At 37.8% G+C, this 16,336-nt stretch overlaps 2 protein-coding genes across 9 annotated transcripts in view; one reads left to right on the forward strand and one right to left on the reverse strand.

Annotated features, from left to right (window-relative positions):
• Positions 1–16,336, reverse strand: part of PMS1 (PMS1 homolog 1, mismatch repair system component) — a 141,385-nt gene that overhangs the window by 9,088 nt on the left and 115,961 nt on the right. The window lies entirely within an intron of this gene.
• Positions 13,298–16,190, forward strand: LOC126932748 (protein FAN-like). Its single transcript, XM_050751873.1, is given in 7 exon segments — positions 13,298–13,358; positions 13,361–13,419; positions 13,421–14,381; positions 14,384–14,607; positions 14,609–16,123; positions 16,126–16,150; positions 16,153–16,190. Coding segments are annotated over 7 exon segments (2,868 nt in total). The 3' UTR covers positions 16,176–16,190.

A 16,336-nucleotide genomic window follows, 5' to 3' on the forward strand; every position in this document is an offset into this window, starting at 1 on the left:
ATTGAGGTAACTATAGAAAAAAAAAAACTAGGAGTAGAAAATAACAAAGAGAGCTTTCTAAGAAATATTAGAAAACTAAAATTTTTAAACAATGTTTGCTAAAGCAATTAATCAATCTAAATAAGTCAGACAAAATAAGGCAAAATGGTAACCAAGGGATAAAATGAATTGTCATTTAAGACAATTCATTTTAAAAGCTTAATGCTTTAAAAAAAAAAAAAAAGCCTTTAAAGAAACTACAGGATAGGTGTTTCTAATAACCAAAAACTTTCCTTTCCTGAATTTTTCTAATTCATATTGTATAAAATAAATTTAGTCAAATTTCTAAAGTAAACTATAAATTTGGTCAAATTTCTATATTAAACATTTGACTATTTTTCTACCACACATAAATATGATTAGAATCATGAGATAAATACTGGCATAGTGTTTGACATTACATAGTACTTGAATAGCTACTACAAACCACTTAATAATCAAATAATAAATTACAGCTGTGGCTTGAAAAATTTTAGGAAAGTAAGAGATCAGTAAAATCTAGAAATCCCCTTCAAAATTCAGTAATCTTAATGCATGTACCTGCACTTCAATTTCAAAAACCGACATACATCCTCCAAAATTAGTAACAAATACATAATTATTACCATATGTTCAAATGGGTCCTAATAAAGTGGTATGAAGAGTAACACATCTCAGCTTTTTGTGTCCCATAAAACTTCAAAAATCTCAAAGTGTTGCTTGCAATTCTTACAACCAAGATGTGGCTATACATATGGTAAAATTTGAAGACACTAAGTAATAAGCCTAAGTAGTCTCCTTTCCTTCCACCTTGTAATATGCAACATTTCCTCAGATGGAGTAAAATTCTTCCTCATGTACATTTTCTAGTTTCCAACAAGTCAAATAAACTTTTTATCAATACGTAAATCCATAGAGAGAAATAACACATAGGGAATTTCCTTTAGAGAAGTATGTTAAAAGCTTAACTTAAATCCATGGAATAAACTACGCCTCTCCTTTACATGTGAACAGTACTTACAAAGAAAATAGTTACTGAGGTTTGGCTTATGTCAAATAACAGCCAATCTCTAGTACAAGTAATAAGTTACAAAATAGTCCTTATAAATACCCTTGTAAAAGTTTACATATGCTACATATCACCTTGTTTTATATCCTAAGAGTTGTGTCATTGTGTTCATTGAGAATTTAAATAAGTGACTTATTGCACCATATTAGCAATTTAATTTGATTCCAGTTTTAAATACTGATTATCAGCAAAAAAATATGGTTATGCTTTGTCTCTTACAATTAGAGATGGTGGTGGGGAGAGAGAGAGAACAAAGAACTCAAACAAATTTACAAGAAAAAAACAAACAACCCCATCAAAAAGTGGGCAAAGGATATGAACAGACATTTCTCAAAAGAAGACATTCATACAGCCAACAGACACATGAAGAAATGCTCATCATCACTGGCCATCAGAGAAATGCAAATCAAAACCACAATGAGATACCATCTCACACCAGTTAGAATGGCGATCATTAAAAAATCAGGAAACAACAGGTGCTGGAGAGGATGTGGAGAAATAGGAACACTTTTACACTGTTGGTGGGATTGTCAACTAGTTCAACCATTATGGAAAACAGTATGGCGATTCCTCAAGGATCTAGAACTAGATGTACCATATGACCCAGCCATCCCATTACTGGGTATATACCCAAAGGATTATAAATCATGCTGCTATAAAGACACATGCACACGTATGTTTATTGCAGCACTATTCACAATAGCAAAGACTTGGAATCAACCCAAATGTCCATCAGTGACAGATTGGATTAAGAAAATGTGGCACATATACACCATGGAATACTATGCAGCCATCAAAAAGGATGAGTTTGTGTCCTTTGTAGGGACATGGATGCAGCTGGAAACCATCATTCTTAGCAAACTATCACAAGAACAGAAAACCAAACACTGCATGTTCTCACTCATAGGTGGGAACTGAACAATGAGATCACTTGGACTCAGGGAGGGGAACATCACACACAGGGGCCTATCATGGGGAGGGGGGAGGGGGGAGGGATTGCATTGGGAGTTATACCTGATGTAAATGACGAGTTGATGGGTGCGGCACACCAATATGGCACAAGTATACATATGTAACAAACCTGCACATTAGGCACATGTACCCTACAACTTAAAGTATAATAATAATAAATAAATTAAAAAAAAAAAAAAAACAGAAAAACAAAAAAACATACCCTCAAGAGGTTATCAGTATTTATGTTTACTCAGACTTAGCTGTAACATGCTTACCTTGTGCTAGCTGTGAGTCTCATTAAACTTCTAGGCACCAAAAAAAAAAAAAAAAAAAGAAAGAAGAGAAAAAGAGAATATATCTTAAAATATATTTTTTTCTATCTTTCAACACATTCCAAATTCTTATGATACTACAAATGATTAGGACAGTATAGTTTTGCATGAAGCTGTTGGTTTATAGTAATTTGGCCTGACCATATGCACTCTCAGGAAAGTATTTGGGTAAGGGCAACAATACTGCTATCTGTGAATCAAGATTTTTGTGATACTGTGAAGCCAAAACAACAAACTACAATAAAGTAATACACTGTACCCAATGCTGATATAAGGCTGCGACCGTTATCCTTAATGCCTATCAAACTAGTTGCTAAAATCACACATCCTGTTCTACAGGATTTCCTTTATAAAAAGTAGGTGTTATAAATTATCATGACTTTTATGCAAATATGGCTTTTAATGTTTGTTCTAAAGTAATTTAAATAACTCTTTCACTTGTAGTTGTATATTTAGTATACAATTTAGTTGTATATTTAGTAATTTCATAATACAAAGGTAAATGTCTGCCCCATCAATTTCAAATGATAAATTACTAAATGAAATTAAGCTAAATTCAGAATATATCCAATAACACAAGACCTTATACATAGGAAGCCTATCAAAGCACAAATTAAAGCAAAGTATATTTCTTTATTACAGACATGTGACCTGTGTTACAGAAATCAGTTTTATACTTGAAAAAAAAACACCTTGACACATAATTATCACTACTGAAACTAGTATTCATCATTTCTTATATGTTGATACATACAAGAAACATACAAATGACCATTAATAACTATTCAAATGTTTTTTACAATAACTACTACAGCTTACCATATCAGTGTTGACTTCTTTGCCTAATAAAATTAAGACATCTTAAAAGACAAAAATATTGAAAGTAACTATAATTACAATAACTTGTTAATGGATTTATCATATAAAAAGGTATAAACTATGACATCAAAAACATTAAATGTAGAGGTGAAGAAGTAAAAGCATAGTGTTTTTGTATGCAATGAAAGTTATCAGCTTAAAATAGACTATTATAAATATAACATGTTTCATGTAAGCCTCATTGTAACCACAAAGCAAAAACCTACAATAGATACCAAAAAGATAAAGAAAAAACAAATCAAAGCAAACCTCTGCAGAAAATGAACAAATCACAAAGGAAGACAGCAAGAGCTACAGAAAGAAACAAAGCATCTACAAAACAGCCAGAAAACAATTATGATAAACAATAAGTCTTTATCAATAATTACCTTGAATGTAAATAAATTAGATTATCCAATCAAAAGATAGTGACTGAATTTTTTATTAAAACAAGACCCAACAATAAGCTGCCTACAAGAGACTTGCTCTAGCTTTGAGAACACACAGACTGAAAGAAAAGGGATTAAAAAATATATATATTACATGCAAATGGTAACCAAAAGAAAGTAGTGTGACTATTCTACTATCAGACAAAATAGACTTGAAATTAAAAAACTGTAAAAAGAAACAAGATAATTAATATAATGAAAAAGGGGTCAATTCATCAAGAGACTATAACAACTGTAAATATATATGCACCCAACATTGGAGCACATAAATATATAAAGCAACTATTAATAGATCTAAAGGGTGAGATAGACAGCAATACAGTAATGGTGAGAGACTTCAATACCCCACTTGTAAGAATAGATAGGTCATCCAGACAGAAAATGAATAAGGAAACACTGGACTTGGACTATACTGTAGACCAAGTGGACCTAAGGGACATACATAGAACATTCCATCTAATAGTAACACAATCCACATTATTCCAAAGTACACAAGGAATCTTCTTTAGGACAGAGCATATGTTAGACCACAACACAAGTTTTATCAAATTGAAGGAGACTGAAAATCATATCAAATATATTTACCAACCACAATGGTATGAAACTAGAAATCAATAACAGGACAAATATTTTTAAAATCCCAAATATGTGGACATTAAACTACATGCTCCTGAACAACCAATGAGTCAAAGAAATCAAAAGGAAATCAGAAAGTATCTTAAGATAAATCAAAATGAAAACACATGTCAAAACTTATTCAATGCAGCAAAAGTAGTCTTAAGAAGTAAGTATATAGGGCTGAGCACAGTGGCTCATGCCTGTTATCCCAGCACTTTGGGAGGCCAAGGTGGGCAGATCACTTGAGGCCAGGAGTTCAAGATCAGCCTGGCCAAAGTGATAAAACCCCATCTCTACTAAAAATACAAAAAGAATTAGCCAGGTGTGGTGGCACACATCTGTAATCCTAGCTACCTGGGAGGCTGAGGCAAGAGAATCACTTGAATCTGGGAGGCAGAGATTGCAGTTAGCCAAGATCATGCCACTGCACTGCACTCCAGCCTGAGCGACAGAGTGAAACTCTGTCAAAAAAAAAAAAAAAAAAAGTATATAGTAATAAACGTCTACATGAAGAAAACAGAAAAATCTCAAATAACCTAACTTTACACCTTAAGGTACTAGAAGAGGAAAAACAAACTAAGGCTAAAGTTAGTAGGAGGAAGGAAATGATAAAGATTAGAGCAGAAGTAAATGAAACGGAGGCTAGAAAGACAATGGAAAAGATAATCAAAACTAAGAAGAGTTTTTTTTTTGACAAAATAAGCAAAATTGACAAACCTTTAGCTACACTCAGAAAAAAGAAAAACTCAAATAAAATCAGAAACTAAAGAGGAGAAATTACATTTGATACCACAGAAATACAATGGATCCTAAGATAATACTATGAACAATTGTATGCCAATAAATTGGATAACCCAGAAGTAATGGGTAAATTCCCAGAGAATAATTGTGATGTATTAAAGTTTTAGGTTTTATATATATAATATTTGTTCAATATAATGAAAATTTTAAATGAAAACTATCTACAATTCTACTACTCAGAGAAAATCATTATTGTTCAACAATTAATTATTGAGTGCCTACTACATGCCCTGCTCTGTTGAGGTTTCTGGGAATTCAACAATAACTAAAAAAAGATCTCGTCATGAAGTTTAGTTTTTAGTGAGTAGAGACAAACCATTAAAAGTACACTAGCACCAGTGCTAAAACTAAAAATAATGTAGAGTATATAGTATAGAATGATGCTTTTTTTAACAGAATGATAAATATTATAGCATTTATAGATTTTTCTGATAAGATGATATTCAAGCAAAAACTTCAAGTGAGTCAACAAATACTGCAGGTATCTTGAGAAAGAGCATTCCAGAAGGAATAGCAACAGGAAAAGAAAAGAACATGCTTGACACTTTAAAGGAACAGCCAAGGAGCCAGTGTGGCTAGAGAAATGAAACATGGGATCAGAGGCAGAGGATTAAAATCAGAGAGAAAATAAAAGTTGGGGAGTGGGAGGCATAGATATGTAAGACTTTGTAGGCAATGGCAAGGACTATGGATTTCACTGTGACAAAGTCACTGGAAGGTCTGTGCAGAGAAATGACTTAAAATGATTTCTGTAGTTCAAGGATTGGTCTGGCTGCTGTGTGAAGAATGGACTGGAAGGAAGCAGAAGTGGAATTAAAGGGTCAGTTAGGAAGCTATTTTAACAATCTAGGTGAGAGACGAGGGCAACTCTTAAGACTTTTATGTAATTCCTTCCAGTCTTTTTGCCTGTGCATTTGAGCATGTGTATAATTAATATCATAGGGATAAAAAATGTGTACAGCTTAGTACCCTGCTATCGTCACATGAAATTGAAATTTCTCATGTAATTTAAAATTCTCATAAAAGGTAGCACTTATGTATGAGGCAAACATTTTTCTTGGTTTCTGTTATGCTTGTAAATTTATTTAAGTTTTTTATGATACATAGAAACTTTAAATCAAAAAGTTAGACATATTACAACAACTGAAATGTTCAAAAATAAGGGAATATTTAAATAAATAGTTGTATATCTACATGCTGGAATACTATGCAGCTAGTTAAAATAATACAGTTATTTTTAAAACATGGGGTAATGCTTATACAATGGAATACAAAAAGAATAAGATGGTATACACACAGTCTTATTCTTTTTGAGTGTAAATTCTAGAAAGTGTAAATTTTAGAGTGGAAACTGAGTGTAAATTCTAGAGAGAAATTCTCAAGCTTTCTTTTGCTCAAACAGGTAAATCTGAAAGCTTCCTACTTTCTGGAAGAAAGAACATAACTGTTCCCAGTTATGTAAAATATGTCAAAAAGACTAGAAGAAAATATCTAAAAATACTATTTCCAGGGGGTGAGATTATAGCTATTTTCATTTTCTCCTTTTATATTCTGTATTCTTCAAATGTTCTACAGTGAACTGGAATTAAAGTTATAATTAAAAAAAAAAAATTTGGATGTGTAAAAGTTAAGGAACTTGCAGAATTGAGATATAGGCTCAAATGCCTGACATGTCACTAACCAGCCCTTTCTTAGGCTTATTTCTCTATTAAATATCAATTTCCTCCCTTCTAAAAGGAAATTGTCCTCACATAATGACTTAAGATCAGAGTAGGAGGGTGTTCAGCATAGTTCCTGTCATATTAAATGCTTGATAAATCTGTTTAAACAAATGTGAAAATCTGACAATTTAAGAATTCATATTTTAAGTAAAATGCAAAGTCTACCATGAATACCCAATTCAAAAGGATATGAAAACTGTGCTATTCACTCTTTCATCCTGTTCACTCTTGTCTGCAATCCAATTCAAATTAGAGGAAAATGAACCATTCTAAAATTAACGTAAAAGGCAAACCAAATTGCTACCTTCCTTCCTTGTGGTATCTTCTTGCCTAAATACTTCCCTAACATGGAAAGAAAATTTCAAATTGTACTGTAAAAGTTATCTTCCTAAAACTGAGTGTAAATTCTAGAAATTCTCAAGCTTTCTTTTGTCCAAACAGGTAAATCTGAAAGCTTCCTACTGCTAATGAGAGCTTGAAAATTCATATGCAGTACTGCCTCAAACCGATAACAAAAAACTGACTATATTTTGGGGAGGAAGCATTTTTTAACATATTAAATGAAATTTCAATACTGATAATGAATTCAAGGTAATCTATAGACTGCAGACCTTGAAGACAAAAGGATAAAATTTCCTTTCACTATAAGAATCTAAAACTCAGGGGGCGCCCAAGATGGCCAAATAGGAACAGCCCCAGCGTCCAGCTCCCAGCGTGAGTGTCACAGAAGACAGGTGATTTCTGCATTTTCAACTGAGGTACTGAGTTCATCTCACTGGGGCATGTCGGACAGTTGGTGCTGGTCCGCGGGTGTAGCCCAACCAGTGAGAGCTGAAGCAGGGCGAGGCATCGCCTCACCTGGGAAGTGCAAGGGGGAAGGGAATTCCTTTTCCTAGCCAAAGGAAACTGAGACACACAACACCTGGAAAATTGGGTAACTCCCACCCTAATACTGTGCTTTACCAAGGGTCTCGGCAAACGGCACACCAGGAGATTATATCCCACACTTGGCCTGGAGGATCCCATGTCCACAGAGCCTCCCTCATTGCTAGCACAGCAGTCTGAGATCTAACTGCAAGGTGGCAGCCAGGCTGGGGGAGGGGTGCCCGCCATTGCTGAGGCTTAAGTAGGTAAACAAAGCCACCAACAAGCTCGAACTGGCTGGAGCCCACCGCAGCTCAAGGAGGCCTTCCTGCCTCTGTAGACTCCTCCTCTGGGGACAGGGCATAGCTAAACAAAAAGCAGCAGAAACTTCTGCAGATTTAAATGTCCCTGTCTGATAGCTTTGAAGAGAGCAGTGGTTCTCCCAGCACGGAGGATGAGATCTGAGAACAGACAGATCGCCTGCTCAAGTGGGTCCCTGACCCCTGAGTAACCTAACTGGGAGACATCCCCCACTAGGTGCACACTGACACCTCACACCTCACACAGCTGGGTACACCTCTGAGACGAAGCTTCCAGAGCAAGAATCAGACAGCAACACTTGCTGTTCAGCAGTATTCGATCTTCTGCAGCCTCCGCTGCTGATATCCAGACAAACAGGGTCTGGAGTGGACCTCAAGCAAACACGAACAGACCTGCAGCTGAGGGTCCTGATTGTTAGAAGGAAAACTAACAAATAGAAAGGACACTCATACCAAAACCCCATCAGTACTTCACCATCATCAAAGACCAAAGGCAGGTAAAACCACAAAGATAGGGAAAAAGCAGTGCAGAAAAGCTGGAAATTCAAAAAATCAGAGTGCATCTCCCCCTCCAAAGGAACACAGCTCATCACCAGCAATGGAACAAAGCTGGACGGAGAATGACTTTGATGAACTGAGAAAAGAAGGCTTCAGTCGATCAAACTTCTCAGAGCTAAAGGAGGAACTACGTACCCAGCGCAAAGAAACTAAAAACCTTGAAAAAAATATGGAAGAATGGATAACTAGATTAATCAATGCAGAGAAGTCCAAAAACGAACTGATAAAGATGAAAACCATGACACGAAAACTACGTGACAAATGCACAAGCTTCAGTAACCGACTCAATCAACTGGAAGAAAGATTATAAGTGATTGAAGATCAAATGAATGAAATGAGGCGAGAAGAGAAGTTTAGAAAAAAAGGAGTAAAAAGAAATTAACAAAGCCTCCAAGAAATATGGAATTATGTGAAAAGACCAAATCTACATCTGATCGGTGTACCTGAAAGTGACGGGCAGAATGCAACCAAGTTGGAAAACTCTACGCAGGATATTATCCAGGAGAACTTCAACAACCTAGAAAGGCAGGCCAACATTCAAATTCAGGAAACACAGAGAATGCCACAAAGGTACTCCTCGAGAAGAGCAACTCCAAGACACTCTTTATTTATAATTGTCAGATTCACCAAAGTTGAAATGAAGGAAAAAATGTTAAGGGCAGCCAGAGAGAAAAGTTGGGTTACCCACAAACGGAAGCCCACCAGACTAACAGCAGATCTCTTGGCAGAAACTCTACAAGCCAGAAGACAGTGGGGGCCAATATTCAACATTCTTAAAGAAAACAATTTTCAACCCAGAATTTCATATCCAGTCAAACTAAGTTTCATAAGTGAAGGAGAAATAAAATCCTTTACAGACAAGCAAATGCTTAGAGATTTTGTCACCACCAGGCCTGCTCTACAAGAGATCCTGAAGGAAGCACTAAACATGGAAAAAAACAACTGGTACCAGCCATTGCAAAAACATGCCAAAATGTAAAGACCATCGAGGCTAGGAAGAAACTGCATCAACTAACGAGCAAAATAACCAGCTAAGATCATAATGACAGGATCAAGTTCACACATAACAATATTAACCTTAAATGTAAATGGACTAAATGGTCCAATTAAAAGACATAGACTGGCAAATTGGATAAAGAGTCAAGACCCATCAGTTTGCTGTATTCGGGAGACCCATCTCACATGCAGAGACACACATAGGCTCAAAATAAAGGGATGGAGGAAGATCTACTAAGCAAATGGAAAAACAAAAAATGCAGGGGTTGCAATCCTAGTCTCTGATACAACAGACTTTAAACCATCAAAGATCAAAAGAGACAAAGAAGGCCATTACATAATGGTAAAGGGATCAATTCAACAAGAAGAGCTAACTTTCCCAAATATATATGCACCCAATACAGGAGCATCCAGATTCATAAACCAAGTCCTTAGAGACTTACAAAGAGACTTAGACTCCCATACAATAATAATGGGAGACTTTAACACCCCACTGTCAACATTAGACAGATCAATGAGACAGAAAGTTAACAAGGATATCCAGGAATTGAACTCATCTCTGCAGCAAGCAGACCTAATAGACATCTACAGAACTCTCCACCCAAAATCAACAGAGTATACATTCTCCTCAGCACCACATCGTACTTATTCCAAAACTGACCACATAGTTGGAAGTAAAGCATTCCTCAGCAAATGTAAAAGAACAGAAATTATAACAAACTGTCTCTCAGACCACAGTGCAATCAAACTAGAACTCAGGACTAAGAAACTCAATCAAAACTGCTCAACTACATGGAAACTGAACAACCTGCTCCTGAATGACTACTGGGTACATAACGAAATGAAAACAGAAATAAAGATGTTCTTTGAAACCAATGAGAACAAAGATACAACATACCACAATCTCTGGGACACATTTAAAGCAGTGTGTAGAGGGAAATTTATAGCACTAAATGCCCACAAGAGAAAGCAGGAAAGATCTAAAATTGACACCCTAACATCACAATTAAAAGAACTAGAGAAGCAAGAGCAAACACATTCAAAAGCTAGCAGAAGGCAAGAAATAATTAAGATCAGAGCAGAACTGAAGGAGATAGAGACACAAAAAACCCTCCAAAAATCTATGAATTCAGGAGCTGGTTTTTTGAAAAGATCAACAAAATTGATAGACCGCTAGCAAGACAAATAAACAAGAAAAGAGAGAAGAATCAAATAGACACAAGAAAAAATGATAAAGGGGATATCACCACCGACCCCACAGAAATACAAACTACCATCAGAGAATACTATAAACACCTCTGCGCAAATAAACTAGAAAACCTAGAAGAAATAGATAAATTCCTGGACATATACACTCTCCTAAGACTAAACCAGAAAGAAGTTGAGTCCCTGAATAGACCAATAGCAGGCTCTGAAATTGAGGCAATAATTAATAGCCTACCAACCAAAAAAAGTCCAGGACCAGATGGATTCACAGCTGAATTCTACCAGAGGTACAAGGAGGAGCTGGTACCATTCCTTCTGAAACTATTCCAATCAATAGGAAAACAGGGAATCCTCCCTTACTCATTTTATGAGGCCAGCATCATCCTGATACCAAAGCCTGGCAGAGACACAACAAAAAAAGAGAATTTTAGACCAATATCCCTGATGAACATCGATGCAAAAATCCTCAATAAAATACTGGCAAACCGAATCCAGCAGCACATCAAAAAGCTTATCCACCATGATCAAGTGGGCTTCATCCCTGGGATGTAAGGCTGGTTCAACATATGTAAATCAATAAATGTAATCCAGCATATAAACAGAAGCAAAGACAAAAACCACATGATTATCCCAATAGATGCAGAAAAGGCCTTTGACAAAATTCAACAGCCCTTCATGCTAAAAACTCTCAATAAATTTGGTACTGATGGAATGTATCTCAAAATAATAAGAGCTATTTATGACAAACCCACAGCCAATATCATACTGAATGGGCAAAAACTGGAAGCATTCCCTTTGAAAACTGGCACAAGACAGGGATGCCCTCTCTCACCACTCCTATTCAACATAGTGTTGGAAGTTCTGGCTAGGGCAATCAGGCAAGAGAAAGAAATCAAGGGTATTCAGTTAGGAAAAGAAGAAGTCAAATTGTCCCTCTTTGCAGATGACATGATTGTATATTTAGAAAACCCCATCATCTCAGCTCAAAATCTCCTTAAGCTGATAAGCAACTTCAGCAAAGTCTCAGGATACAAAATCAATGTGCAAAAATCACAAGCATTCTTATAAATCAGTAACAGACAAACAGAGAGCTAAATCATGAATGAAATCCCATTCACAATAGCTTCAAAGAGAATAAAATACCTAGGAATCTAACTTACAAGGGATGTGAAGGACCTCTTCAAGGAGAAATACAAACCACTGCTCAGTGAAATAAGAGGACACAAACAAATGGAAGAACATTCCATGCTCATGGATAGGAAGAATCAATATTGTGAAAATGGCCATACTGCCCAAGGTAATTGATAGATTCAATGCCATTCCCATTAAGCTACCAACAGCTTTCTTCACAGAACTGGAAAGAACTGTTATAAAGTTCATATGGAACTAAAAAAGAGCCCGCATTGCCAAGACGATCCTAAGCCAAAAGAACAAAGCTGGAGGAATCACGCTACCTGACTTCAAACTATACTACAAGGCTACAGTAACCAAAATAGCATAGTACTGGTACCAAAACAGACATATAGACCAATGGAACAGAACAGAGTCCTCAGAAATAATGCCACACATCTACAGCCATCTGATCTTTGACAAACCTGACAAAAACAAGAAATGGGGAAAGGATTCCCTATTTAATAAATGGTGCTGGGAAAACTGGCTAGCCTTAAGTAGAAAGCTGAAACTGGATCCTTTCCTTACTCCTTATATGAAAATTAATTCAAGATAGATTAGAGACTTAAATGTTAGACCTGAAACCATAAAAACCCTAGAAGAAAACGTAGGTAATATCATTCAGGACATAGGCATGGGCAAGGACTTCATGTCTAAAACACCAAAAGCAACGGCAACAAAAGCAAAATTGAAAAATGGGATCTAATTAAACTAAAGAGCTTCTGCACAGCAAAAGAAACTAACATCAGAGTGAACAGGCAACCTACAGAATGGGAGAAAATTTTTGCAATCTATTCTTCTGACAAAGGGTTAATATCCAGAACCTACAAAGAACTCAAACAAATTTACAAGAAAAAAAAGCATAAAAAGTGGACAAAAGATATGAACAGACACTTCTCAAAAGAAGACATTCACATAGCCAACAGACACATGAAAGAATGCTCATCATCATTTGCCATCAGAGAAATGCAAATCAAAACCACAATGAGATACCATCTCACACCAATTAGAATGGCAATCATTAAAAAGTCAGGAAACAACAGGTGCTGGAGAGGATGTGGAGAAATAGGAACACTTACACTGTTGGTGGGACTGTAAACTAGTTGAACCATTGTGGAAGACAGTGTGGCAATTCCTCAAGGATCTAGAACTAGAAATACCATTTGACCCAGCCATCCCATTACTGGGTATATACCCAAAGGATTATAAATCATGCTGCTATAAAGACACATGCACACGTATGTTTACTGCGGCACTATTCACAATAGCAAAGACTTGGAATCAACCCAAATGTCCATCAGTGACAGACTGGATTAAGAAAATGTGGCACGCTGGGCCAGAGCCTGCCCGGGACAGGAACCAGATGACAGCCCAGGCCAGATTCCACCCGGCAGCAGCGGAAGCACGCCGAGCCAGCCGGCAGTGCAGTCCCGGCGGCCGCGGGCAGCTCACCCAGAAGGCCGCGCGGGGTCGGGGCGCGGATCCTTACCCCGGCGCCTGCGCCCAGCACGCGAGCCCCGGCGTTCGCTGGGGAGGATTTTCCTTGCTGCTGCTTAACTTGGAGGAGTACTACTCCGAACAGCATAGAGCCAATCACATTTTGCACAAGGGCAGTCACCATGAAAGAAAAATCAGAGGCTCCTTAAAAATATGTTCAAAATCAGCGATTTTTGAACCAGATGCAATATCCCAGCCCATCATCAAGATTCCTTTGAGAGACTGTATAAAAACAGGAAAGCATAGAGAAAATGGAGCCAACAGACACTTCACAAAGGCGAAATCTGGGAGTATTTCACTCATTTTCAGTCAGGTATATTTCATTAAAGAACATAATGTTGTCACACCATATAAAATAGAAAGGGGCAAAATGGAGTATGTTTTTGAATTGGATGTTTCCGAGAAAGTGGAAGATGTTGTGGAGACGTTGCTTCAGCTTCACAGAGCATCCTGCATTGACAAATTGGGTGACCAAACCGCCATGATAACAGCTATTTTGCAGTCTCGTTTGGCTAGAACATCATTTGACAAAAACAGGTTCCAAAACATTTCTGAAAAGCTGCACATGGAATGCAAAGCAGAAATGGTGACGCCTCTGGTGACTAATGCTGGACACGTGTGCATCACGGACACAAACCTCTATTTTCAGCCTCTCAATGGCTACCCGAAACCTGTGGTCCAAATAACACTCCAAGATGTCCGCCGCATCTACAAAAGGAGGCATGCCCTCATGCCTCTGGGCTTGGAAGTATTTTGCACAGAAGGTGATCTGTGTTCCGACATCTACCTAAAGTTCTATGAACCTCAAGATAGAGATGATCTCTATTTTTACATTGCCACATACCTAGAGCACCATGTGGCGGGGCACACTGCTGAGAGCTACATGCTGCAGTGGCAGCGTGGACTCCTTTCCAACTATCAGTACCTCCTTCACCTCAACAACCTGGCCGACCCAGCTGCAACGACCTCTCCAAGTACCCTGTGTTTCCATGGATAATACATGATTATTCCAGCTCAGAACTAGATTTGTCAAATCCAGGAAACTTCCGGGATCTTAGTAAGCCAGTGGGGGCCCTAAATAAGGAACGGCTGGAGAGGCTACTGACACGCTACCAGGAAATGCCTGAACCAAAGTTCATGCATGAGAGTCACTACTCTTCCCCGGGTTATGTACTTTTTTTATCTTGTTAGGATTGCACCAGAGTATATGCTGTGCCTACAGAATGGAAGATTTGATAATGCAGATAGAATGTTCAACAGTATTGCAGAAACTTGGAAAAACAGTCTGGATGGTGCACCGGATTTTAAAGAGTTAATTCCAGAATTCTATGGTGATGATGTAAGCTTTCTAGTCAATAGCCTGAAGTTGGATTTGGGAAAGAGACAAGGAGGACAGATGGTTGACGATGTGGAGCTTCCCCCTTGGGCCTCCAGTCCCGAGGACTTTCTCCAGAAGAGCAAAGATGCATTGGAAAGCAATTATGTGTCTGAACACCTTCACGAGTGGATTGATCTAATATTTGGCTACAAACAAAAACGGAGTGGTGCAGTTGGGGCCCATAATGTATTTCATCCCCTGACCTATGAAGGAGGTGTAGACTTGAACAGCATCCAGGATCCTGATGAGAAGGTAGCCATGCTTACGCAAATCTTGGAATTTGGGCAAACACCAAAACAACTATTTGTGACACCACACCCTCGAAGGATCACCCCAAAATTTAAAAGTTTGTCCCAGACCTCCAGTTATAACGCTTCTATGGCAGATTCCCCAGTCTCTCCAGGTGAAGAGTCTTTTGAAGACCTGACCGAAGAAAGCAAAACACTGGCCTGGAATAACATCACCAAACTGCAGTTACATGAGCACTATAAAATCCACAAAGAAGCAGTTACTGGAATCACAGTCTCTCGCAATGGATCTTCAGTCTTCACAACATCCCAAGATTCCACTTTGAAGATGTTTTCTAAAGAATCGAAAATGCTACAAAGAAGCATATCATTTTCAAATATGGCTTTATCGTCTTGTTTACTTTTACCAGGAGATGCCACTGTCATAACTTCTTCATGGGATAATAATGTCTATTTTTATTCCATAGCATTTGGAAGACGCCAGGACACATTAATGGGACATGATGATGCTGTTGGTAAGATCTGTTGGCATGACAACAGGCTATATTCTGCATCGTGGGACTCTGCAGTGAAGGTGTGGTCTGGTGTTCCTGCGGAGATGCCAGGCACCAAAAGACACCACTTTGACTTGCTAGCTGAGCTGGAACATGATGTCAGTGTAGAGACAATCAGTTTAAATCCTGCAAGCACACTGTTAGTTTTCGGCACCAAAGAAGGCACAGTGAATATTTGGGACCTCAAAACGGCCACCTTAATGCACCAGATTCCATGCCATTCAGGGATTGTATGTGACACTGCTTTTAGCCCAGATAGCCGCCACATCCTCAGCACAGGAGCAGATGGCTGTCTTAATGTCATTGATGTACAGAGAGGAATGCTCATCTCCTCCATGACGTCAGATGAGCCCCAGAAGTGCCTTGTCTGGGATGGAAATTCCATTTTATCTGGAAGGCAGTCTGGTGAACTGCTTGTTTGGAACCTCCTTGGAGCAAAAATCAGTGAGAGAACACAGGGCCACACATGTGCTGTGACATGTATATGGATGAATGAACAGTGTAGCAGTATCATATCACAGGAGGGGAAGACAGACAAATTATTTCTGGAAATTGCAGTATTAAGTGCCTTTTCCTCTCCTGAATATTAAGTTTTAATGCATTTTTAAACCAAACTTTTAAACGGACTGGTGAATGTGCAATGCTAGAAGTTTTACCACATGGAAAATTTGTGGTTTTAAACTTTCTAAATCATGGTGACTTCGTTGAAAGCCATTAGTTGCCAT

The sequence above is a fragment of the Macaca thibetana genome, chromosome 12, assembly GCF_024542745.1.
Source record: "Macaca thibetana thibetana isolate TM-01 chromosome 12, ASM2454274v1, whole genome shotgun sequence".
NCBI classification, from domain to species: Eukaryota; Metazoa; Chordata; class Mammalia; order Primates; family Cercopithecidae; genus Macaca; species Macaca thibetana.